The 24,918-nt window shown below is 43.1% G+C and overlaps 1 protein-coding gene across 2 annotated transcripts in view; it reads left to right on the forward strand.

Moving 5' to 3' along the window:
* OCA2 (OCA2 melanosomal transmembrane protein) overlaps nt 1–24,918 on the forward strand; it is a 281,703-nt gene that overhangs the window by 30,050 nt on the left and 226,735 nt on the right. For both annotated transcript variants that reach the window (XM_084773944.1, XM_084773945.1), the window contains exons 4-9: nt 2,304–2,492; nt 5,604–5,661; nt 6,736–6,808; nt 20,115–20,275; nt 22,130–22,209; nt 23,759–23,912. In XM_084773944.1, coding sequence (XP_084630070.1) covers nt 2,304–2,492; nt 5,604–5,661; nt 6,736–6,808; nt 20,115–20,275; nt 22,130–22,209; nt 23,759–23,912 — 715 coding nt within the window. The remainder of the gene's footprint in view (nt 1–2,303; nt 2,493–5,603; nt 5,662–6,735; nt 6,809–20,114; nt 20,276–22,129; nt 22,210–23,758; nt 23,913–24,918) is intronic.

The raw sequence follows: 24,918 nt of genomic DNA on the forward strand, positions 1-24,918 counted from the left end.
AACAATGACTTTTATGGAAAAAAAAATCTAGTTAAAGTCCAGAGAATAAGTTTCCATGGAGTGATCAGCCATGAATGGGTCATCTATATTTGTGCCTCTTCCCAACCTCCAGGGAATATTCTAGAAGAAGTAGAATAAATCAGAGGATGTGGGGAAATACTGTCTCCTGGACATTACAGGACCGCTGAATGAACTCACAACAGTTTTGGCTGCCTGCAGAAGAGCACAAGATCAAGCCAATCCATTTGTAGGGAGGGTCATGAACTTATACCTCTAGCTGAGAAGTATTTGGCAGTTCGTGGCTACTTGGGGAGGAACAGTCAGTTTTCTTAAGGGGTGTGGCCTCTCATAGATTGGCATGCTCTAGTGCATGCTACACACACACACACACACACACACACACACACACACACACACACGGAACACTAATTGAAATCAGTGGGACATAAAGGAAAGAAAAAGATAATATGATGTCAACAGGGGAGATGTGGAGAGTTCTGGGAAAATTTGGCGGGGGAAATAGGGAGTAGATACTGTCAAAATACATTGTATACATGTATGGAAGTTCGAAGAATGTATAAATAAAATAAGAACTTTTAAAAAAGATATTGGTGGTTGGGATATAGTTTGTCTACTTTTTACTACTTTTCCTCAGTTACAATTTCAATTGAGTAGTAGATTATCATGAAACTCTTCATTGCTTTTACAGAAGGATATGTGTCATTTCAGAGCACCGAGGACAATGGCATGGTGTTGGCAAGTGCTCCGCACCTGAACCAACGCGGTAGTCACTCACCACATGTGTTGGCTTAGCTTCAGTTCTCCAGCTGTGTTGGTGCAAATCAAGTCTCTGGAGCAGATGGGTTGAATCCATTTCTACTCCTCAGAAAGCTCTAGCACATAACACTGCTGGATATAGTACAGATGTGCTTCTCAAAGAAAGCAATTTCTTAGCTCCAGTTGTGTCCGGCCCCCCAACAATTACAAGGAAGGTGATACTATTTTTCACACATGGACAATTTCCAGTCATAAAATCAGTTTAAAAAAACCAACTATTTGCAAAATCACTTATCTTGGCCACTGCATTGTGGTTAAACCAACCTAACTTCCAACTCTGGGTTTTTCCTTAGGAATAAGATGACTTTTTCATGTGAAAAAGCCTTAAAAACTGTGATAAGTGTTGAGAATCACAATGCCCAACCAAGTGACCACATGACAACAGATCTCAGCTATGGTTACTCTTAAGATTGTCACCACATGAGCATTATATAGATTAGTATCAAGACTCTCACTTCTGGTACAACCTTTCGAGAGTTGGATGCATCCTCATTGAAAGATCCCAAACATCCAATCACAAGAGACAGAGGTGTTCACATACAAGTTTGGTAAAAGTCCCATGTGTAAAAAAAGACCCCAGCCTCGAACCCTTGGTAGGTGGCATTGACATTGTTCATTCTCTTCCATGCTGCTGTGTGGGAAAACAGGTAGATTCCATTTCTTCAGCCTATCGTGGGACACACCCACAGAAGTGGGAAGTGAACACAAATGATTCTGTTGCAGGGCCCGTGGAACAGGTCTAGCTAGAGAGTGGTGGCCCGAGAACATTCCAAGAGAAGGACACAGTGAGAGGAGCACGGACTGTTCTGAGCCAGAAGCAGCTGTACGAACACATCAGATTAAAAAAAAAAAACCATTTCCTGTAGGGCTGCCATTCATTCTGAAGACTGCATGTACCTACAACATTTGAGTTGACCGTCCTCAAGAAAGACACGTTGCCAGAAATACAAGACAATGCCATGATGACTATGGTCCTATCTCATTTCTGTGACAAAATGCTTGGGAAAGCAACTTAAGGAAGAAAGGGATCCTTTTGACTCACGGTGCAGTCTATCGTGGTGGTAAGGTTATGGTGACTGGAATATGAGGTGGCTAGTCACAGAGCACCTCCTGTCAAAAAGTAGAGAGAGAGACGAACGCTGGTGCTCAGTCAGCTTTCTCATTTTTATGTCATTGAGGATTCCAGTCCATTGAATGTGGTGCTCATATTTTAGGGTGGTTCTTCCCATCTTAATTAGCCTAGCTGAGAACCCCCATCGTAGACATGCTCAGGGATTTGTCTTCCAGGTAAGTAAGACTGACAATCAGTATTAAGCACTGCAACTTTTTTCAAAGACCAGCATTGACGTCATCACATTTTCTATCTCACAGCTGGGAAGAAATCTTGGTTTTGAAGGAGATGCCATTTTAGGATATATAAACACAAGGTTTTTTTGTTTGTTTGTTTTTGTTTTTGTTCTTTCTAGGTCACAGTTCATGTCTGTTCATCACCCAGAGTTCACAGCTACTGAAGATTCTTGGGAAAATGGCCTTGCTGCTTGGGAGCAAAAATGCATGCTGGGTAAAGAGGTTGAGGATTTGTCTGCACTGGCCTCCTCAGAGAAAGGGGATCTTGCAAGCAGTGTCCACCTCCGAGTCCAGGTGTCCAAGCTTGGGTAGGTGGATGGAGAGACAATGTTGGCAGCAGAGACGTGGCCACACGTGGCTTTCTTTTTGTCCCAAAGGCTTGCCCGTGCCTCAGTCTTTCAAAAGCCTAAGGTTTAAAGGAGAAAGGAGTTATACTTTTTAGCCTTCTTTCCCTAGGCCATGGGAGACACAGAGGTCAGCCCTGCAAAAACAGCGGGGTGCTGACCAAGTCACGAGGAACCCTGCTGAAAAACCCGCTTACATCTCTTCATTCATTCCCACTTATAAAGCTGGCATCTTCTTGGCAGATAGAGTAATTGGGTTTAGGGATCCCTGTGGCGTTTTTGAATTTACCGTTTTGCAGAATTCGGTGTCCTCCTGTGTGGTAAGAACTGGGCGCCTTAGGCTTCTAGGCTTGGATGGAGGAATGTGTGTGGGAGGAGGATGTTCTGGCCTCTGGAGATGCCCACAGAGTGTTCTCATTTTACCTAATTTATATGCTTCCTTCTTCGCATATACTTATTTGGAGAAAGTTCTTCTTAGGTCAGAGTGTTTGAAAGCCCATCTCCAAGGAAAGGCCAAGATTTGAGAGCTAAAGCCAGTAGTCCCCCAACTTAAGACTTGAAGTGGCTGGGTGACTATGACAGACACACTCCATGTGGCTGTGCCGTTATCTCCTGTGACGTGACATCCCTTCACTCCATTGCCTTCTATGGGCTTACACAAAGATGGCGTGTGCGTGTGGCCAAGATGAGTGCAAAGGTGCCGTGAGACGGCCTAGTAGGTGTCATTCTGTTTGTGGACTGGTCTTTCCTGAAGACACTGGGAAGGTTGATGTGTTCAGTTTTAGGCCTCATCTGTATTTATCTATGCTCATAGAGGCAGGCCCACCTGCCATATCATTAGCAAGTCATCCTATTGGTTCTCCAAACAGTTGTGATAATTAATGTGGAGTGACATCTGCTGGGATCCTTTCATCTTGATCATGAACTTTCTCTAACCTGTCTCCTAACCATCGGCAGCTCCTTCACTATGGCTGCCCTCAGTTCTTCTTGTAGACATAATAGATGCTTAGCTCACGGATCTGTTCTAAAATTACACGAATCATGAAATTCTGTTTGGAGATCTGGCTACATGGGTCGTTGGAGGCAAGGGTTAAACCCTGGCACTGTTTCCACAGCTGCCTGGGTGGTAGTTTCAGAGGCTGTCATGGCATCCAGTGTGCCACAGTGGGGTGATCTAAGTGATTCATGGGAACATTTATTGAAGTGCTCTGTGTAACAAGGCAGTTCAATGCAATAGGCTCACCTCTTGGTGATAAAGACAGAGGGGAGATAAAAGAGTGAAGAAAGCACGGCTTGGTGGTGCATACTTTGTAATCCCAGCACTCAGGGAGGCAGAGGCAGGTGGATGTCTGTGAGTTCGAGGCCAGCCTGGTCTACAAAAGCGAGTCCAGGACAGCCAAAGGCTACACTGAGAAACCCTATCTTTGAAAGAATAAAAAAATAAAAGAAGAAGAAGAAGAAAAAAAAAGAGTGAAGAATAGCTTACTACTTAGCAATGTGTAAGGAAGACACTAGGCAATTTTGAAAGCAGTTTCCCAAGAAGCAAGGGCTTCAGTCAAGAAACAGTAGTAACCTTTGGATCAAGCAAGACTCATCTTACAAATGTCTCTGGGCTGGGGGTTCTTCTTCAGCATGGCGCTTTGTTACAGGCAGCCCACCGGAGATGATCACTCAGACAGTTTATAGCCAATATAGAGTCTTTATTCTATGCAGCTGGGACCAAAGCAAGTATTGGGGGAACCCACATGTAGCCCTGAGTGTTCAGAACCCGAGGTTTTTGAAGGCAGAAACCTCAGCAGCTTCAGGGTGGTGGGTGGGGCCGGGATGGGACTTTGAGTAAGCAAGCAAGCCATTTGGTAGAAGATAAGCTGCAGCTGCAGGGGGTTCACCATCAACAGGCTAAGGGGAGTTAGCTAGGACGTCCTGACCTTGGGTTCCTAGAATAGAGCTGCATAATTTTCTGTGGGATTCTCCATTAAGGAGATCACATTCTAGTTAACTTTCAAATGACCTCAGCAATCCAGGAACCTCTGGATTGTCCTGCCACAGCATCAGTGTCATGCGTTCTCAACATCCCGTACTCAAACATCGGTGGACAAGAAACTCTTTTGGGCTGGAGCTATAATAAAATGTTTTTTTTTTTAATTTTTAAAATTTCAATTTATTATAATTTATTCAGATTACATCCAGATTGTTATCCCCTTGCTTGTGTCTTCCCATTCCCACCCTCCCTTCCTCTTCTTCCCAATTGCCGCCCCCCCCCCCCCCGGCCAAATCTCTGACAGAAGGAAATCTCTTCCCCCAACGTATGACCACAGTCTATCAGGCTCATCTGGATAGCCTGCTTCCCCTTCCTCTGTGTGCCAGCCAGGCCTCCCCACCAAGGCCCAGTGATCAAATCAGGGGCACCAGAGTTCATGTCAGAGGCAGTCTCCGCTCCCCCCCACAACCGCAGAAAATGAGCTGTCCACTGAATAAAATGGTTTTTATTTTTAGTTTGTCTGTTTGTGCCTTTGTGAGAGTGTCTGCTTCCTTATAGGTTTTTCTGGAAGGCCTTAACTGTAGCAAAAAACAGTGTTAGGGTCATGTTTAGTCATCTGAATGGGCAGCAGCTTTCTGCAAGCATATATTATTACCCTGAGCACCTGTCGGGTGACTAACAATAAGTCTAGATAGGGCCAGGCATGAACAGCAAAGACATTTGCGAGAAACGTTTTATTCTGAATTGTCAGTTCTTCTGTATGTCAGTTATGTAAAAGAATTACGTCTAGGATACTTCAATTATACTTCATACTTTAAAAACAAATTTTATTTAGATTCCACCTTAAGCAGGAGCTGTCGAAAACAGAATTCAGAAGTGTCAAAGGATTATTTGTCAAATTCATTAAGTCTAACAGGGTGCAAAATGAAGTTTTACCATTTTCACATTTCCAGAATGATTTTATAACACATAAGGAACTTCACAAGTGACCCAAATAATGACAAGCTGTCTTAGACTTTCTTGCTTCTCTCACATACCAAACAGAGGCTGCTGCTGTGCTGTGCTGTGCTCAGCACCTCCCTTTTCTCTTGCAGGTGCTGTGTGCGGTGGGTGAAGATCACAGGGTTGTTTGTCTTTGTGGTGGTGTGTTCTGTGAGTACCAATGTCATCAGATCTATTGGGCCAGTGTGGGTATTGGGGCCCTTCATGGGTAGACACAGCCTTTCTGTGCTTTGGGATGGACCGTAGAGGGGCCTGAGGCCTGGGACCATGCGTTAACACTGATTACCTGAGTGCTGCCTTCTCTGTAGGAGACAGAGTGTGCATGGACATGGCAGGCTGAGCAGAGCTAAGGAAAGCCTGCCCTTAGCAGCACTGGTTGGGCTTCTGGGTATAGGCAGGAGTCTGTGTGTCTTTCTGTAACTTGTTTCTGCAAAATGGCCCCTCTCTTATTTCTGCCTGAACAGAGTACAGTCAGCTCCCAGGGTCTGTGAGGGAGGGTTCAGAATCAGGCACCCTCACACGGTCAAACCGGAATAACCATCCTGAACTCTAGAAACCTCATAGTTTAACTGTGTTTTGTCCACTAATGTTCCCCTTGTTTCTACTCGCCTAGTCATGTGGTTCTGAAGCTTTTACTAAGCAGAGATGGAAGGGTTGCTGCGATCTGTGACGTCAAAGGTGGGGGTCAGGGTTCACAAGCTTTTCCTCAGGCCCAAAAGACAACTTGAGTTCAGTCGTTAGACTTTAGGCTTTTTTATTTGGGAAATGGACTTAAGAAAACAACAACTTGTAGACATACTTGAAAGAATTTGAGAAATTGCTTTGAACATCTGTAGTATGGCATCTTATCATTAATTTCTTCAATCGCTTTAATTTAATTAATAATGTTCTTTGTAATTTCCATAACCTGTTATAATGGTCAATGGAAAATGACTCACGCATACACATTTTGACAGTTTAATTTGTGACTAGGTATTTAGAAACTGTTGAAACATAATTTGGAAGTACGAATCCTTAAAATTGGAAAACATCAATAATCAAGGCTCATTGCAGCTAACATAGAATGGATGGACAAAAATATCTTTACTTTCTAATGCTATTAGGGCAAGCTGGTGAAACATGGATGCATCAATCACACCTCTATTTCTAACAGTAGTCAAAATTATATAAATCTTATGGTTTTTATAATGTAAATATATAATTAAACATTTTTAATGGTTACAGATTTTCTTCAGCCTGTATCCAGATCAAGGAAAGTTCTGGCAGCTACTGGCCGTGTCACCGCTGGAAAACTACTGTATCCAAAGTATGCATAGGGTAGCACTTTACCCATGGCTAAAATTTGCAAGAAACTATCACACTTGTCAAAGAGGGCCAAGCACAGCCTGTCAGAGTCAGCATTCCTACTACATGTACTTTCTTCAAGATGTACCTGGTAGGCAAGGCTGCCCAGGGTTCCCAGAGGTCTCGTGTCATGTTCTGTGGCCCTGTCTCACCTTCCATCTAGCATTTCAGTACAAGTGATTCCTATCAACATGGCTCCAAGTTCTGGTTCCTTCCTCTGACTGTATCTTCTGTTCAGCTGCTCATTTTGTCCCTTCGTTTTTGTCCTGCCTTGGAATCTTCTGTTGGAAACTATCACCTAGGATATTTGGATACTGAGTTCCATTTGTGTGTGTGTGTGTGTGTGTGTGTGTGTGTGTGTGTGTGTGTCAGGGTTCCTCTGTGTAACAGCCCTGGATGTCCTGGACTCACTTTGCTGACCAGGCTGGCCTTGAACTCACAGAGATTCACCTGCCTCTGCCTTCCGAGTGCTGGGATTAAAGGAGTGTGCCACCACGCTAGTCTGGTCTGCAGAAGTGGTTCCATAGTTTTTAAGGGCGTAGGCAGAGCACATCATCACCTCTTGGAGGGTTGATGTAAAACCTAGTCAGCTGTCAGCTGGTATGGGAAGCATTGGGAGCCTGGAGTGAATGTGTATTGTCTGACTTGAACACGGCCATGTCAAAGACTGCAATACTTCAGACCATGGGGTAAATGTGCAGATATTGACAGTGTGTGTAAGGAGTAGCAACTTCATCCTTGCACATGACTGAAACTTAAGACTGCTCCCCTACAGAGAGCTCCCACTGAGACTATCTAAGTTTGTGCCATACATAACAAATGTGCTAAGTTTCTGTGTTGTACAGTTGGTGTTTTCTGTTTGAGTGAGCACAGTGTAAAACTAACTTTTATTCACCAGATGTAATTGTTCTCTTGGAGGCTTACTATTGAATAAGTTCACCCTTTCTAGTTCTTTTTGAACTCTGGCTGGCTGGTTCAACTCAGCTGTTCTGGCTCAAATAGTCTCTCCAAGCTGACTGATTCAAACTGGCTTCTCTCAGCTTTTGACTGAATGGTTCTGGTTGGCCTCAAATGAACTCAAGCAATCTGTTGTAATCTTCTGGCTCCTTATTGTCTGTCTTCACTTATGTCTAGCTTGTTCTATTGTCAACGTATCTCTGTATAGGTGTCCCAGTAAAACTGCCTTTTCTCACTCTCCTGCACTGCTCTCTCTCTTTAAAAAAATTAAAAAATTTTTTTCTCATGCACTTTTTTAAATTGAAAAATAAAATCATTCATATTACATCTCAGTTGCTATCCCATCCCATGCATCCTCCCATTCCTCCCTCCCCTCCTGCTTTCACCCCATTCCCCTTCCCTATGACTGTGACTGAAGGGGACCTCCTCCCCTTGAATATGATGCTAGGGTATCAAGTTTCTTCTTGGTAGCCTGCTACCCTTCCTCTGAGTGCCATTGGGCCTCCCCATCAAGGGGACATGGCCAAATAAGGGGCACCAGAGTTCATGTGAAAGTCAGTCCCCAGTCTCCACTTAACTGTGGAGAATATTCTGTCCCTTGGCTAGGTCTGGGTAGGGGTTTGATGATGACTGCACATCTTGTCCTTTTTGGTGCCATAGATCGAGCAGAACCCCTGGGCCCAGATCTGCCCATCATAGTGTTCTTCTTGTAGGTTTCTAGGACCCTCTGGATCCATATCTCCTATATTTTTCCCACCTTAGGATGTCCTCACCACTATCCCATTTTCCTGGTAATGAGACATACCTCTTGGCCTAGTGTCTAGATATAAGTGAGGATATACTATTTGAATCTCTCTGCTTCTGTGTTAGCTCACTCATTATGATCATTTCTAGTTCAATCCATTTGTCCACAAATTTTGGGAATTCCTTGTTTTTAATAGCTGAGTAGTATTCCATGGTGTAAATGTACCACAGTTTCTTTATCAATTCTTCTACTGAGGGACACTTAGGCTGTTTCCATGTTCTGGCTATTATGAATAAGGCTGCTATGAACATGGTTGAGCATATGTCCCTGTTGTATGCTAGAGCATCTTCTGGGAATATTCCAAGGAGTGGAATAGCTGGGTCTTGAGGAAGCCTTATTCCCAGTTTTCTGAGATAGCGCCAGATAGATTTCCAAAGTGGCTGCACTAGACTGCATTCCCACCAGCAATGAAGGAGTGTTCCTCTCTCCCCACATCCTCACCAAAATTTAAGTTTTTTAATTATATTTTTTTTTTGTAAAAAGAGGTTGACATATTGCATTTTTACATTAAATAATACAAATCTACTTTTAAAATGGCCATATGCAATGACATATTTTAAAAAAAAATCACTTTACAGCCTGATCCCAGCTCCCTCCCTCCTCTCCTCCTAGTCCCACTCTCACACCCCACCCTCATTCCCCTCTTTCTTCCAGAGAAGGGGAGGGCCCCAGGGGTACCAACCCACCCTGGCACCTCAAGTCATATAGGACTAAGCATATCCTCTTCCAGTGAGGCCTAACAAGGCAGTCCAGCTAGGGCAAAAGGTCCAGAGGCAGGCAACAGAGTCAGAGATAGCACCTATTCCCACTGTTAGGGGACCTATATGTTGATCAAGCTGCAAATCTGCTACGTATGTGTAGGGGGCCTAGGTCTAGCCCATGCGTGCTCTTTGGTTGATGGGTCAGTCTCTGTGTGCCACCATGGGCTCAGGTTAGTTTACTCTGTTAGGTCTTCTTGTGGGGTCCTTGACTCCTGCTCCCTCTCTCCTTCCTCCCATTCTTCCACAGCACTCTTCATGCTTTGCCCATTGTATGGCTGTGGGTCTCTGCATCTGTTCTGGCTGCTGCTGAATGAGGCTGCTTAGAAGACAGTTCTGTCTGTAAGCACAGGAAAGTGTCATCTATAGTGATAGGGGCTGGCTCTCTTTCATGGGGTGGGTATCAAGTTGGGCCAGTCATTGGTTGGCCATTCTCTCAATCTCTGCTCCATCTTAATCCCTATACTTCTTCTAGGCAGGAGATATTTTGGGTCGAAGGCTTTATATGTAAGTTTGGTATCCTCCTCCTTCCACTAGAAGTCACACCTGACGACAGGATGCGGCAACTTCAGGCTCCTTACCCCTCACTTCTAGGAGTCTCAGATAGGGTCACCCCCATAGACTCCTGGAAGCCTCCCTTGTCCCAGAGATGCCCTTCCCTGATTTCCATTCTTTCTCCTAATCCTCCTCTTTACCTCCACTCTCCTTACACCTGATTCCCCACCCTCCTTAGCCTCCCTCTCCCTCCTTTCCATCCTTTCTCCAACCTAGTTCCACCCCCACCCCAAACTACTTCAAATGTCTCTTTTACTTCCTCTTCTGAGTGAGATTCAAGCATCCTCTCTTGTGCCCTCCTTGGCTTCTTTGGTCTATGGATTGTACCATGGTTATCCTGTACTTTATGGCTAGTATCCACTTGTAAGGCAGTACATATCATGCATGTCTTTCTGGGTCTTGGTTAGCTCACTCAGGATGATATTTTATAGTTCCATCAATTTTCCTGCACATTGCATGATGCCTTTGTTTTTAATAGCTGACTAGTATTTAATGGAGTATATGTACCATATTTTCTTTACCCATTCTTCAGTTGTTTCCAATTTTTGGCTTTTGTAAATAAAGCTGTTATAAATATAGTTGAACAACTGTCCTTGTAGTACAGTGGAACATCTTTTAGGAGTATGCCCAGGAGTGGTATTGCTGAGTCTCGAGGTTTTCTGAGAAAATTCCAGATTGATTTCCATAAGGGATGTTATAAGTTTACACTCCCACCAGCAATGGAGGAGTGTTCCCCTTGCTCCATATCCTTGCCAGCATGTGCTGTTACTTGAGTTTTTAATCTTAGCCATTCTGATACGTATAAAATGGAATCTCAGAGTTGTTTTCATTTGCATTTACCTGATGACTAAGAACATTGAATACTTATTTAAGTGCTTCTTGGCCATTCAATATTTCTAAGTTGAGAATTCTCTGTTTATCTCTGTATCCCATTTTTAAACTGGGTTATTTGATATGCTGGTGTTTAATTTCTTGAGTTCTTTATATATTTTGAATATTAGCCTTCTGTCAGATGTAGGGTTGGTGAAGATCTTTCCCATTCTGTAGGCTGCTGTTTTGTCCTATTGACAGTGTCTTTTGCCTTTCAGAAGCTTTTAAATTTCATAAGATCCCATTTATTAGTTGCTGATCTTTTTCCTGAGCTGTTGTGTTCTGTTCAGAAAGTTGTCTCCTGTACCAATGTGTTCAAGGCTCTTCCCCACTTTCTCTTCTATTAGATTTAGTGTATCTGGTTTTATATTGAGGTCTTTGATCCTCTTGGACTTGTGTTTTGTGTAGAGTGATAAATATGGATCGATCTATATTCTTCTACATGCAGACATCCAGTTATACCAGCACCATTGTTATAGATGCTTTCTTTTTCCCATTGTATGGTTTTGGCTTCTTTGTCATAAATCAAGTGTCTGTAGGTGTGTGGGGTTATTTCTGGTTCTTTGATTCAATTCCATTGATCAACCTGTCTGTTTTTATGCCAATACCATGTGGGTTTTTTTTTTTATTACTAATGCTCTGTATGTAGTATATCTTGAAACCAGGGATGGTGATTCCACCTGAAGTTCTTTTATTATTCTGAATTATTTTAGCTATCCTGGGTTTTTTATTTTTCCATATAAAGTTGAGGATTTCTCTTTCTAGGTCTGTAAAGGATTGTGTTGGCATTTTGATGGGAATTTTATTGAATCTGTAGATTGCTTTTGGTAAGATGACTATTTTTATTATGTTAATCCTACTGATTCATGAGCATGGGAGATCCTTCCATTTTCTTGGATCTTCTTCAGTTTTCTTCTTCAGATTTGTCATACAAATCTTTTACTTGCTTGGTTATAAGTACACCAAAATATTGTATATTATTTGTGGCTACTGTAAAGGGTATTGTTTCCCTGATATCTTTCTCAACATGCTTATTGCTTGTATAAAGGAGGGCTACTTATTTTTCTTTTGTTTTGAGTTAATTTTGTATCTAGCCACTTTGCTGATGGTGTTTTTCAGCTGTAGGAGTTCTCTGGTAGAATTTTTTGGGTCACTTATGTATACTATTGTATTATCTGTGGATACTGATACTTTGATTTCTTCCTTTCCAATTTGTCCCCTCTTGATCCCTTTAGTTGTCTTGTTGCTCTAGCAAAGACTTCAAGTACTATATCTAATAGATACAGGGGGAATGGGAAACCTTGTCTTGTTCCTGATTTTAGTAGAATTGCTTTAATTCCATTTAGATGTTGGCTATAGGCTTGTTGTATATTGTATTTGTTGTGTTTGGTATGGCTTTATATCCCTGATCTCTCCAAGACTTTTAACATGAAAGGGTGTTAGATTTTGTCAAAAGCTTTTCAGCATCCAATGAGATGATTGTGTAGTTTTTCTTTCAGTTTGTTTATATGGTGGATTATATTGATGGGTTTTCAAATGTTGAACCATCCCTGCATCCATGGGATGAACTTTATTCAGTCTTTGTGGGTGATGCTTCTGATGTGTTCTTGGGTTTGGTTTGTGAGTATTTTATTGAGTATTTTTGTGTTAATGTTCATAAGGGAGATTGGTCTGAAATTCTCTTTCTTTGTTGAGTTTTTTTGTGGTTTAGGTATCAGGGAGACTTTGGCCTCATACAATGAGTTTGGCAATGTTCCTTCTGTTTCTATTTTTTGACATAGTGGGAGGATTATTGTTATTAGCTTTTCTTTGAAAATCTAATTCTGGGGTAAAACCGTATGGTTCTGGGCTTTTTTGTTGTTGTTGTTGTTGGGAGAATTTTAATGACTATTTCTATTTCCTTAGGGCTTGCAGGTCTATTTAAATTGTTTACCTGTCCTTAATTTAATTTTGGTAAGTACTATAAATAAAGAGAAATTTCCATTTTGTTTAGATTTTCCAATTTTGTGGGGTATTGGGTTTTGAAATAAGACCTAATGATTCTTTATATTTCCCCAGTGTCTGTTGTTATGTCCCCCTTTTCATTTCTGATTTTGCTAATTTGGATACTGTCTTTCTGCCTTCTGGTTAGTTTTTCTATTTTGTTGATTTTCTCAAAGAGCCATCACTTAGATTTGTTGATTCTTTGTACTATTCTTTTTGTTTCTAATTTATTGATTTCATCTCTGAGTTTGATTATTTTTTGCCATCTACTCCTCTTGGGTGTGTTTGTTTCTTTTTGTTCTAGAGCTTTCAGGTGTGCTTTTAAGTTGCTAGTATGAAAACTTTATAATTTCTTTATGAAGTCACTTTGTGCTACGAACTTTCCCCTTAGCACTGCTTTCATTGTGTCCCATAAGTTTGGGTATGTTGTGCCTTCATTTTTTTTTATTGAATTCTAGAAAGTCTTTACTTTCTTTCTTTCTTTCTTTCTTCCCTGACCCAGTGGTCATTGAGTAGATAGGCCCTTAGTACACATTAACTTTACCTTCATTGTTTGGGATTAAAAGTGTGTACTAAGGGTGTATGTATATTCTAACCAGGGTATATTTGAATCCAGGATGTGTCTACATTCTGGCCAGATCACATAGACCTAGAAGGTCTTAATATGTGATTCCTTACATGTTGCTGGATTACTATTTCTCTACAGCACAACCCACCCGATCCCAACTTTTCTGTATGTGTGTCTGTCCTTTCTTTATTCCTGATTTGCTCCAGTCTGTTTCCAGGACCATGCGGGGCATGGTGAGTGGTGCCATGGAATAGGGGTTCCTAACTGTGGGGAACTTGCGTAGTTAGACAAAGGAAAGATGCTGAGAAACTCTTGTAAATAAAAGTGAAAAGAAAGATGAGGTGGATGGGCAGGAGTCTAAGTGCTGGGTGGAAAATGTGGGACAAGTAGAATCTAGAGCCAGGCAATTATATATTGGTGTTATAAGGGGAGATTTTGAGAAACCATGGAAGTAAGATATAGTATTGCATCTCTATCAGTTTTTAGATTTATATTCGGGAGATTTGCAATTAGTTTTTTGAGGAAGAGACAGTAGGTTTGTCTGCTTGGGAGAAAATGGAATGGCTGAGAGAGGGGGCACGTGGCTGAAGGACCCCAGTGTAGCCTCATATCCACTCTCAACTTATGGAGCCTCATACATGATTCCACAGATCTGGAGCTGTTTCCTCACAGGAGGGCAGGCTCTATAGAACTTGATCCTGGGGACTCCAGTCTCATAGGCCTTGCTCCTGTTGCTATGAAGGGGCTGATAAGCAACACATTATCCTTAGCAAACTTATCAGCAAGTTAACATGGCCATGGTACAAAGAGCATTGTCCCAATACATGGGAAAAACTTTGTTGCTAACTGAGATTCACAAGGGCCTAGAAGAATGGCACCCAGGCTTATTACGTGTGTGTGTGTGTGTGTGTGTGTGTGTGTGTGTGTGTGTGCGTGTACGTGCACGCGCACGCGTGCCAACAGCATACACTTTTTGTTATCCTGGCTCTGTAGTATGGTTTGAGTTTAGGTTTTGCAATGCAACCTTCCGCATTGATTTTTCTGCTCAGTGTAATTTTTGGCACTCAGAATCTCTTGTGTTTCATATGAAAATTGAGCTTTTTTTTTTTCCTTCCTAGTTCTGTGAAGAATGTCACTGAGTTTCTGATGGGGATTGCATGAATCTGCAGATTTCTTTTAGTAATATAGTCATTTTCATATTAATTTTTGCCAGTTTATGAGCCCCAGTGCTCTTTCCATTTTTTTAAGGATATTTATTTATTTAGCATTTTAAAGTTTTCATAGCAAAGGTATTTCGCCTCCTTGGTTAGGTTTATTCCTAGGCATTTAAAAAATGCTATTCTAAATGAGATTTTAAAAACAGGGTTTGTTTTTCTGAAAATTCTCATTAAAAAAAAAAGAAAGAAAGAATTTAGCACTTAGAGAGCTAAATTCCAATATTTATTATATTCACACTTTAGAAAATTGGGTAATTTTCCTACTTGTCATTTGTATGGCTTATTTTTCAAGTCCTTGTGAAGGAGTCTCTCTCAGCAATCCCGAGTTTCACTACAGGGTGTCTCTGATGTCTGACTGAGCCTTTGCTCACTCACAGCTTTATACCTTCTTCATTATGGGAAAGGGATGTCTGAGTTTCCATTGAAGAAGCAGGGGTCCCTGTGAGATTACCAAAGATCTAAGATGTGAGCAGAGTGCCCCCCCCCCCCACTCCTCCAATTCCTTGGGTGAAAAAAATCCAAGGCTTTCTTTCCCCTGATGTTTCCTGGCTTCTTTCTCTTTTTGTTGCTGTTTTTCTTCTCACAGCACTGGCTTCATCTCGGCCCTAGGATTTGCAGGCTGCTCTCCCTACCACTGGGTGACTTTGTAGCAGATGGCTAAAACCCTCTGAGGACTGCAGAATTGCTGAGTCATGTCTTCAGTGAGACTCACGGAGGGAGGTGAGGCTTCAGAAGTTGGCAGGACACAGTGCTGTGCTGGGACATCCTTTGAGCATAAACAGCAAAATTCTGGTCACATAGGTATCCCTTACAATCATAGCAGGTTAGAGAGAGTAGATACCTCCTCATTGCGATGCATTACAAAGCCATAGGCAGTCATGTGTGTTAGTGTCTACCAAGGGGCCTGCAGCCTGCCTTGCCCAGTAGTCCATGTTATTTTGGCTACACAGGCGGCAGGGAGCTACATTTCCTATTTCCTGGCTTCTTGCACGTTTGGATGAAGGAAGAGGAAGAAAGAGATGTGAGGGATGGGAGCAGCCAGGCTACAGGGCAGGAGTGCTTGGTGAATTTAGGACTATTATCATTTCATGGGCAGCTGGTTCTTGCTTCATTGAGCTCTTTAGAACAAGTCCAATGTCACCACAGATGTCCGAGGCACCTCTCTGAAGACACGATGCTCTAAATGCATAGTGAGGGCTTGTGAAAGTTGCTGGCTTGTGGCCCTCCTGGGCCCTAGCCTAGTGGGGTGGTGGGAGCCAACTTGGGGTTTGTGTGTTGTAGAAGATGTACTCAGATGTTCTGCAGGGTGGAGTTCTGCTAGAATTGAGGAAGGGGTTGAAATAACAGATCCCAGCAAAAATAATCCAAGCACGGAGATACAGGAAAACTATCTTTTAAGCGAGGGGCCTACTATAGACCTCAGCTCAAGAAGCCTACACCTTGAACACATATCTTCCACACCTTATATAGGTTTGAGCAGCCATGTAGCATTTTTACATACACTTTCATGTGGAAGTTGCTTTTAGCTTCCTGTCCCCAAGTTACACTTAAATAAATTAAGCATTTTTTACAGAGGCAAAAACCTATAAGTTCTGGTCATTTTGAACAAATGGAGGATGTGCAGAGCAGAGAGGTGGTTGGGGCAGCTGTTACTCAAGGTTATTGAGCCTGCCTGGCAGAATTATGTTCTTCCTGATGAGGGAACAGGGCTCAGTAAATAGCTGTTAGCCAGGATCCTTTTCCCTGAACTGACAGACAGAAGCGTGCTCATTGTCATTTTTAATTAATATTTTTTCCTTCAGGTCTAGGCCGTTGGTGAGGCATGACTGTGACCTTAGGACTTGGGAAGCTGAGGCAGGAGGATTATAACTTCAAGGCAAAAGTCTGCTACATAGTCAGACCCTGTCTTAGAACATTAAAACAAAGAAACAGACAAAGTGTGTGTGTGTGTGTGTGTGTGTGTGTGTGTGTGTGTGTGTGTTGGAATGAGGTTCCGACCTTTGACGGTAGTTCTTAGAAGAAAGAGAATTAAGCAGAGCCTAGGTGTCCTCCTTTCTTGACCTGCGCTAGCCTTCCTAGCTGGAGCTGAGGCTAGAGACCTGTGCTGCGTGACAGGAAAGGCTCTTGGATAAAGAGCCACTTGGCCCCAGTTGGGAAATAGCAAGACTATGTCTTCCTTGCGAACATCTGCATCTCCTTGTAGCAGTCAGGCTGTGTCAGTTCAGTAATTGCAGAGTTTATTTTAGAAACCTGTAATTGCAGGCACCTGAAGTTCTTTGTCCCTGAATTGTTGGCTGTGCTTGTTATGGGGAGGGCGGCAAGGCTCCAAGCCATTATGAAAAACAGCAGAGGCCAGCGACCCTCTATCTGCAGGTTACTAGTTCTGCCCGCCCTCTTCCCCGCCCCCCCCACTTCCTTTCTTTCTCAACACCTCACCCTTTCTTTTCCTCCCTCTCTCTTCCAATGCTCTTCTCCATCTCTCCTCACACCGTCATTCTGTGGTGAGAGCAGTCGGGGAATGTAGAGAAAAGAGTAGAGGAAAGGAAAAAAAACCTCCCCTACCGCCATTTTAAGGTCTCTAAATGGGACCCCATTAATTAGACTAACAAAACACAGGTAGAAAAAACATTCCCCATATATACATATTCATATGCATCCATATTCATATACATATATACATGCTTATTTTAAGGATTAGCTCTGAGAGGAACACTCCTTCATTGTGGTGGGAATGCAAACTAGTACAGCCACTTTGGAAATCTATCTGGCGCTATCTCAGAAAACTGGGAATAGGGCTTCCTCAAGACCCAGCTATTCCACTCCTTGGAATATACCCAGAAGATGCTCCAGCACACAAGAAAATTTGCTCAACCATGTTCATAGCAGCCTTATTCATAATAGCCAGATCATGGAAACAGCCTAAGTGTCCCTCAATAGAAGAATGGATAAAGAAACTGTGGTACATATACACTATGGAATACTACTCAGCTATTAAAAACAAGGAATTCCCAAAAATTTTGGACAAATGGATTGAACTAGAAATGATCATAATGAGTGAGTTCACCCAGAAGCAGAAAGAGTCAAATGGTATATACTCACTTATAACTGCATACTAGCCCAAGTCTCATAATTGGGAAAGTTGAGAAGTCTACTTGCAAGATCAAGTGGAACTCAGAGGCCTGGGGGTTGGTGGTGTGTGGTCCAGTCTGAGATTGAAGGCCTAGTCCCATGAAAGTCTTCACTTACCAGGAAACTGGGACAGAGGGGAGGACATCCTATTGGGACTCTAGATGAGAGAAGCATGGGAGAATAGCAAAGTAGAAGGATCCAGAGGGTCCTAGAAACCTACAAGTAGAACATTATGATAGGCAGATTTGGGCCCAGGGGTCCTGCTCAAACTATGGCTCCAGCCAAGGACAATACGGGCCGTAAACTTTAAACCCCTACCCAGATCTAGCCAATGGACAGGACATTCTCCACAGTTGAGTGGAGAGTAGGGTCTGACTTTCTCACATACTCTGGTGCCTCATATTTGACCACGTCCCCTAGATGGGGAGACCTGGTGGCACTCAGAGGAAGGATAGCAGGCTACCAAGAAGAGACTTGATACCCTATGAGCACATAAAGGGGGAGGAAGTTCCCCTCAGTCACAGTCATAGGGGAGGGCAGTAAGGGGAAAATAGGAGGGAGGGAGGAATGGGAGGATACAAGGGATGGGATAACCATTGAGATGTAATAAGAATAAATTAATAAAATAAAATGTAAAAAAAAGGATTAGCTCTCATAATTGGGAAAGTTGAGAAGTCTACTTGCAAGATCAAGTGGAACTCAGAGGCCTGGGGGATAGTGGTGTGTGGTCCAGTCTGAGATTGAAGGCCTAGTCATCTCCCCATTAATGCCTTTAGACTGGGTCCCTAAAAGACTCATGTGCTGGTTTGGGAGGTTGCAGGATCTTTGGGAGGCGTTGCCTACTGCAGGAAGTGGCTCAATGGAGTGGATGGGTCTCAAGGGTTACAGCCTGCCCTTATTGGCCCCAGATTCTCTTCCAGAATGTTCTTTCTCATTGTAATGGAGTCACCTGGTGCCTTGCCTTACTCACCACAAAAGACTAGATCTTCTCAAACCAATAGCCAGATCAAAATTTTCTGCTCTTCAGTTTCCTCTTGTCAAGTATTTCTTCACAGGTAGGATTAGAGTAAGGACTACACCAGAGGACACTACTCAATAGATTAATATGCAAATATTTAAGGTGGGGGGCTTTGCTGCTCTTCTGATCTTTGCCGCTAGGTGGCACTGTTCTACTTTCTGGTGTCTTCGAGGCCATTACAGTCCTTTAATCTAGTTCTCCTGAGTGCTTGCAGAAAGACCAGGACAGGAAAACTTTCAGATTGGCAGAGCCACAGAATCTCTTGGACGTTTCTTAGTAAATTCTGCTCCATGTGTGACTTCCATTTTTTTGTTTGTCCATTCTATACCCAAGTATCAAGCAGTGTGGAACTGCCTTCATACAGATCACAGGGCTCATCAAATATCTCCTTTACCAGGGTGTTTCATACAGTTTTAAAAAACAGTATTTTGAACAATAAAAAAAATTTTTTAAAGAGAAAATAAGGCACTTATTAACTGACTTTGCTCAACACTCAGAGGAAACCCCGTAGATACTCTGCCTCCAAAAAACCAATTGCATTTCTAGGGGCTGAAGGCTGAACGAAAGAAATAGCCTCTGGAGCATCCTGAACCAAGCAAGCTCTTCCTGAAGTCTTTGGAGACCTGGGTCAAGTGCCTGGCTTAGCTGTCCTGTACACTATCGCTCTTAAACACTGCGTGCTGCTAGGAGCTGAGGTGGGAGGGTCTGAGAGTGAAGAGCCAGCTGAGGAACATGGGCTCCTGTGTTTGCACAACATGCAAGCAGGAATGCAGGAGCTAAGGGGGAAGGTGGGAAGACCTGTGAAGTGGGAGGGGCCTCTTTTCCTGACAGGCCTTGCTTGACCTTCTCACTGCTGTGGACACCATTGTGTGTTTTTTTTTTTTTTTTTTTTTTTTTTTTTTTTTTGCCAGTTTCAGAATGCTTTAATCCGCTGTATGATTTCTTACCTTCTAACCAGGAATCTGATACGCTATGGCCTGGATGCGAGTATGAGCTAGTTCATTTCGGAGAGTATCCGGCCTTCTGTGGGCCCTTGAACTTGCGTGGTGGGAATCTTATGTTGGCTGCAAACAGTGTAAGCAGGAAGAGCGTCCTGAGTGCTGGGTAGATATATCGCTCAGAACTCAAGCAGCAGACAATAAGCATGATGGGCACCACAGAGCCAATCCTATGCGTAATAGTGAGGGGCTAGGGTGATAAGTGGGCCAGGGTACAGGGGATGGAGCAAATAGATGGAAGCTCGTTTCTTTGTGACTCTTAGGAGGGTGTGCGTGCGTGTGCGTGTGTGTGTGTGTGTGTGTGTGTGTGTGTGTGTGTGTGTGTGTGTGTCTGTGTGAGTGACTGAGGAATAGCGGGTGTCACTTCCTTGCTCTGGTGATTCACCTTGATGCACCCTCAGCTGTGACTCTCAGTGGCCATGCGGACTCTACAATGCTTCAGCTGGACCTGGCAGGGTCCCTAGTGGCTGGTGGACCAAGTGATTCCGGGAAAGAAGAGCACGTCGTGGTGATGGTGACCCAGACAGACCCAACGGGCAGCCGGCGGCGGCGACCACAGCAGGTTTTACTTCCATATTATTTGAAAGGGGTTGTAAAAATCTCATTATGAATTGGGTGGATTTATTGAACGGATTTGACGGAAGCCAAAAGGCGGCAATTCTGTTATTAGTGAAGTCATTGATGCTTCTCTTCCTCTTTGTCATTGAAATTCTTTTTTTCCATGTCATCAGTCAAGCTGCCCTTGCCAGTCCTTCACGCAATAAACCTTCCCTGAATAGCTTATGCAGGGGGGACATTATGGACTTCAGAAGCTTTTGTTATAAAGTGCGAGTCAGTTTGTGACTCACCTGACATCACAGAGCACAGCTGGGCACCACAGCTGCCTCGTGCTTGTGGCACTTGCCGTGCACACAGGTTCCCGAGCCCTGACTTGTAAGCCTTGTGGAGAGCCATGCCTTCAGCTCCCGTTCTGCAAGTGGGCCACTGTGCAGCAGAGCAGGCAGCAGCAATCAAAGGCTGATGCTTCTCTGTGGAACCTCACTTGTCTCCAAGTCACAGAGTCAGTGCCTCCGCTGGACACCCATAGGAAGTCCTGCCTGGAAGATATGTCCTGGGCTCTGGAGTTTTCCCTCGTATAGCCAACCATTCGAAGGAAACCCTGTTTATGAGCAAGGCTGTACCCCTTACATTTTCCTGCTCTGCAGACCATGGTCCACAGGGCACACATCTAATTATACTTGAGAATGGTAATTGTCAATGGCTGGTATAAACCAATATTCTAAACTGCAGAATAATCTTAAGATAGAAATTCCATTCCCACTCAAGGAGCCCTGCCTGCTGCAGTGAACAGGGGGTGAGGGGCAGATGTGTCTACCTCGTGCCTGTTGATTTTTATGCCAAAGACCATGGGGGTACCTCCTGATGCCTTTAACATTTTACAATGAAAAATTTAATGGCATAATAAGTATCTATACTTACATGGTAGAGTGCAATGGCTTGACACTTGAATACAACGTATAATAATCAAATCAGAGTAGTTGACATCCTTACCTTCTCAAACATTCATCATTCATCATCTCTGTGTCAGAAAGCTGCATATTCTTCAAGTCAAAGGTCCGTGGTTTAGCTTTCCTGCTATGCTACAGATGACTCGAAGTAAGGTCTACAGTCTAGGTGTCTTCTCAGCTATCCATGTCTCTCAACCCAGTTAAATGAGTTGTATTGCTTCTCTCTCCTTGCTCTTTCCAGAAGGCTCTGTGTAACATCCTGGATTTTGCCCGCATACAAATCCATCTCCAGCAACACAGAGGACATTTCCTCCAAATACTGTGTTTTTTTTTTTTCCAAACACCCAAATGTTTTCAGATGATTTCTGCATTCTTGTAATTGAGGTTCTCTCTGCGGAGGCCTAGTTTAGAGCTCCTACGTTCCGTTTCTTTCCATCTGTGGAGGAGACTCCTGTCCTTCCACTGGAAGTCTTCCCTGTGGTCCTCCAGGATGTCCTGCCCCCTGCTGTGCTGGCTCAGGAAAGTTTGTCTACAGCAGCAGATGTTCCAGCTCAGCTCTGGGGGAGGAATCTGCTGTGACACAGGGGAGCTCGGGGTTTCCTGGGGACAGGTTTGTGCTCCTGGCTGGAGGCAGGAAGCCACTCTAAAGAGACATTTTTTGTAAGTTGCCTCAGAGGACTAAAAGATTGCCCACGACTCAGGTAATTCCAATAACTTGTAGTGATTTGTTTTACTCATAAAGCAGTATTGTTGGCCTTCTCACCCACAAGTTCTATATTCAAGGACTAGATCAACTGTCACTTGGGGATATTTGTTAAAAAAATGTGTCTGTACTGAATATGTACCCCTATATTACACAGTGGTTATTCCTAAAGACTTACTATAATTTTACATTTCGGCTTCTGCAGCTCACTCACAATTGGACTGTCCTTTTAAATCCAAGAAGCGAACATGTGGTGCTGAGCAGAACCTTTGAGATAGTGAGCAGGTATGGTTTTTTTTTTTTTTTTTTTGGGTTTTGGGACAAGCTTTCTGGGTAAGGCTGGTATACCAGAGTATCCAAGACTGAGTGGTTTATAAGCAGCAACAGTTTATTTATTTACTGTTCTGGAAGCTGAAAAGTCCAAGAGCACAGGGCCAACCTCATCTTGGCATGCAGTGAGGGCCTGCCAGCCTGGGACACGCTTCTTCCACAGCCACAGATTTCATATGGGGTCCACTCTTAGGAGCTCCTCTAACCCTGCGTACCTCCCCAATGCCACCTTCAAATACTATCAACATCTACATTTGCAGAGTACATTTCTAGCACTGGATCTTTAGAATGGCACATAAGAACCATATCACTTGCTTAAAGAGGTTTAGCCTATGGGACGCCAAACTCGGACACACATAGGATGTGTGTTTATGACGACTTACGTCATCTGAACAAGGGACTCATGCATTCAGTGTCGACAGTAAGTGCGGATCACTGCAGGACACATCGGAACTCTCCTGGTCAGGACAGAAGAGTTTTGACTTCAGTACCCACTTTAAAAGCAAAGGCATGTTTCAGTCACTGTCAAATTTTATTAATATTATACAAATACTATGATAGTTTTCATATAAGAGGCTTGAATATCCTGGTGTTGGTATCTTTGGGGGTCCTGGATACAGTCTCTGATACACTGTGGGGAACATTAGGTTTTTTTTGTTTGTTTGTTTTTGCTTTTTAGCTAAGTGAAATCACTCTATCTTCAGCCATCCTTGGTTTCTGTCAATAAGTTTGGGTGCGTACCCTTGAGGGCTGAAGCATCACGCATTTAGAACTTAAGAGACTGGGAATCTGACATCTAGCTGTTGATAGGCTTAGCTTCTTGGATCACAGATGTCATCTTGTTCTGTCTTTCCTGTATGTCCGTGTCCTAGTCTCTTCTGAAGGACATAAATCCTACTGAACTAGGCCTACTCACATGATTTCATTTCATCATTATGACTTCCTTAAGAACTGCCTCTAAATAACGACATTCTGAGGTACACAGAGTTAGGAGCTCAGCGTGTGAACCTCGGGTGGCAACCGACACTAGCTAGGCTCACCAAAGTAATCCTTGAGCGACTTTTAGGAAAATGCTTCTGTTTCTGCATGCACACTTGATTGTGCTAAGGATTCCAAGTTTAGATGCTCTTTTAACACTATTGAGGACCAAAGTGTAAGTGGCTGGTCATGCTCTGTATTAGCATGTGAAGAGCTCCGCTGCGTTGATGAGGATGAAGAAAATAAACAGCTAAACTTGTTGCCACTGTTGAGGCTAATTGTTGGCATGGCGCCTGCAAAAAGGCTGAAGAGCTCTTGTTGAGTGGCCCAGAAAGACTGTGCCCTGTGTCCCAGGCCTGCACTCAGGGTCTTTCTATCTGTGATGTTGTACACTGGGCTGAATCACTGGGGAATGCCCTGGGATGTCTCTGGCCATGCTGACTTGCTAAAAAGGATAGCAAAGAAGAATACTAATTATTCACTTTGTGCCCCTGACCAACCTCAAGCTGTTGGATTTATTTTGCAGGGAGGCTGTCTCCATCAGCATCCAGGCCTCCCTCCAGCAGACTCACCTTGTCCCTCTCTTGTTGGCCCATCAGTTCGTTGGGGCAAGTGTGGAAGCACAAGTGACGATTGCAGTGGCCATCCTCACAGGGGTTTATACTCTGATTGTATTTGAGGTAACTACCATGCCTGCTTCCTATAGTCTACTGCTCTACCAGTGTTTGGATGCTTTGATAGACTCAGTTGTTTGTTTGTTTGTTTTGTTTTTGTTTTTGTTTTTCCCCAAGACAGGGTTTCTTTTATAATCCTGGCTGTCCTGGACATGCTTTGTAAATCAGGTTGGCCTCGAACTCACAGAGATCTGCCTGCCCCTGCCTCCCGAGTGCTGAGGTTAAGGGTGTGCACTACCATGCCTGTCCAATAGACTCAGTATTAATTCGTCAAATTGGAAAGATGTAATTCCTAAGGGGTTAGAATGTTCCTCATTCTAGAGAGGAAAAGCAAGTGCCTCCGAATAGTTGCTGAGTCATGGGCACCGACAAAAACAAGAGGCAGCAGGAGGGGACCAGAAAAGCACAGTGAGATGTCTGTAAGTTGTCATTTATGTATTTTGCAATTGAAATTTTAATGTGGAGTTTAGAGTACTTATATATTTGGGATATAAATATGCCTTTTGCAAATATTTTCTTTTAGTGTGGCTTGTAAAGTTTGTGCATCTTATAGATCATGATTTTAAGTCATGAAGGGAAGTCTAAGAGCTTATTGCTCAGGTGTGGTTCCCTAAAATGTTTAAAGTTTTAACTTTGAGCTGGTTCTTGTGTCTGTGTGAGTTGTAGAGAGAGGTTCATTTTCAGATCCATGGATGTCCAGTTACTCCAGCACCGATTATTGAGAAAATGTTCTCTCTTCTTCTGAATAGCTTTTGTTCCTGCATAAGATGTTAAGTGATTGCAGGGACCAATGAGATGGCTCAATGGTTAAGGGTACTTGTTGCTGTTACAAAGGACTTGGGTTTAATTCTCAAAATTCACATGAAGGCTCAGAACTATTGATAACTCCAGTTCCAAGAGACATGATCCATTCTTTTTTGCTTCCCTGGGCACCAGGCGTGCACATGGTGCACAGATATACATGCAAGTAAAACCACAATGTACATAAAGTAAATAAATCTAAAAAAGAAAA

This window comes from Acomys minous, assembly GCF_964271855.1.
Source record: "Acomys minous genome assembly, chromosome: 2".
Taxonomy (NCBI): Eukaryota; Metazoa; Chordata; class Mammalia; order Rodentia; family Muridae; genus Acomys; species Acomys minous.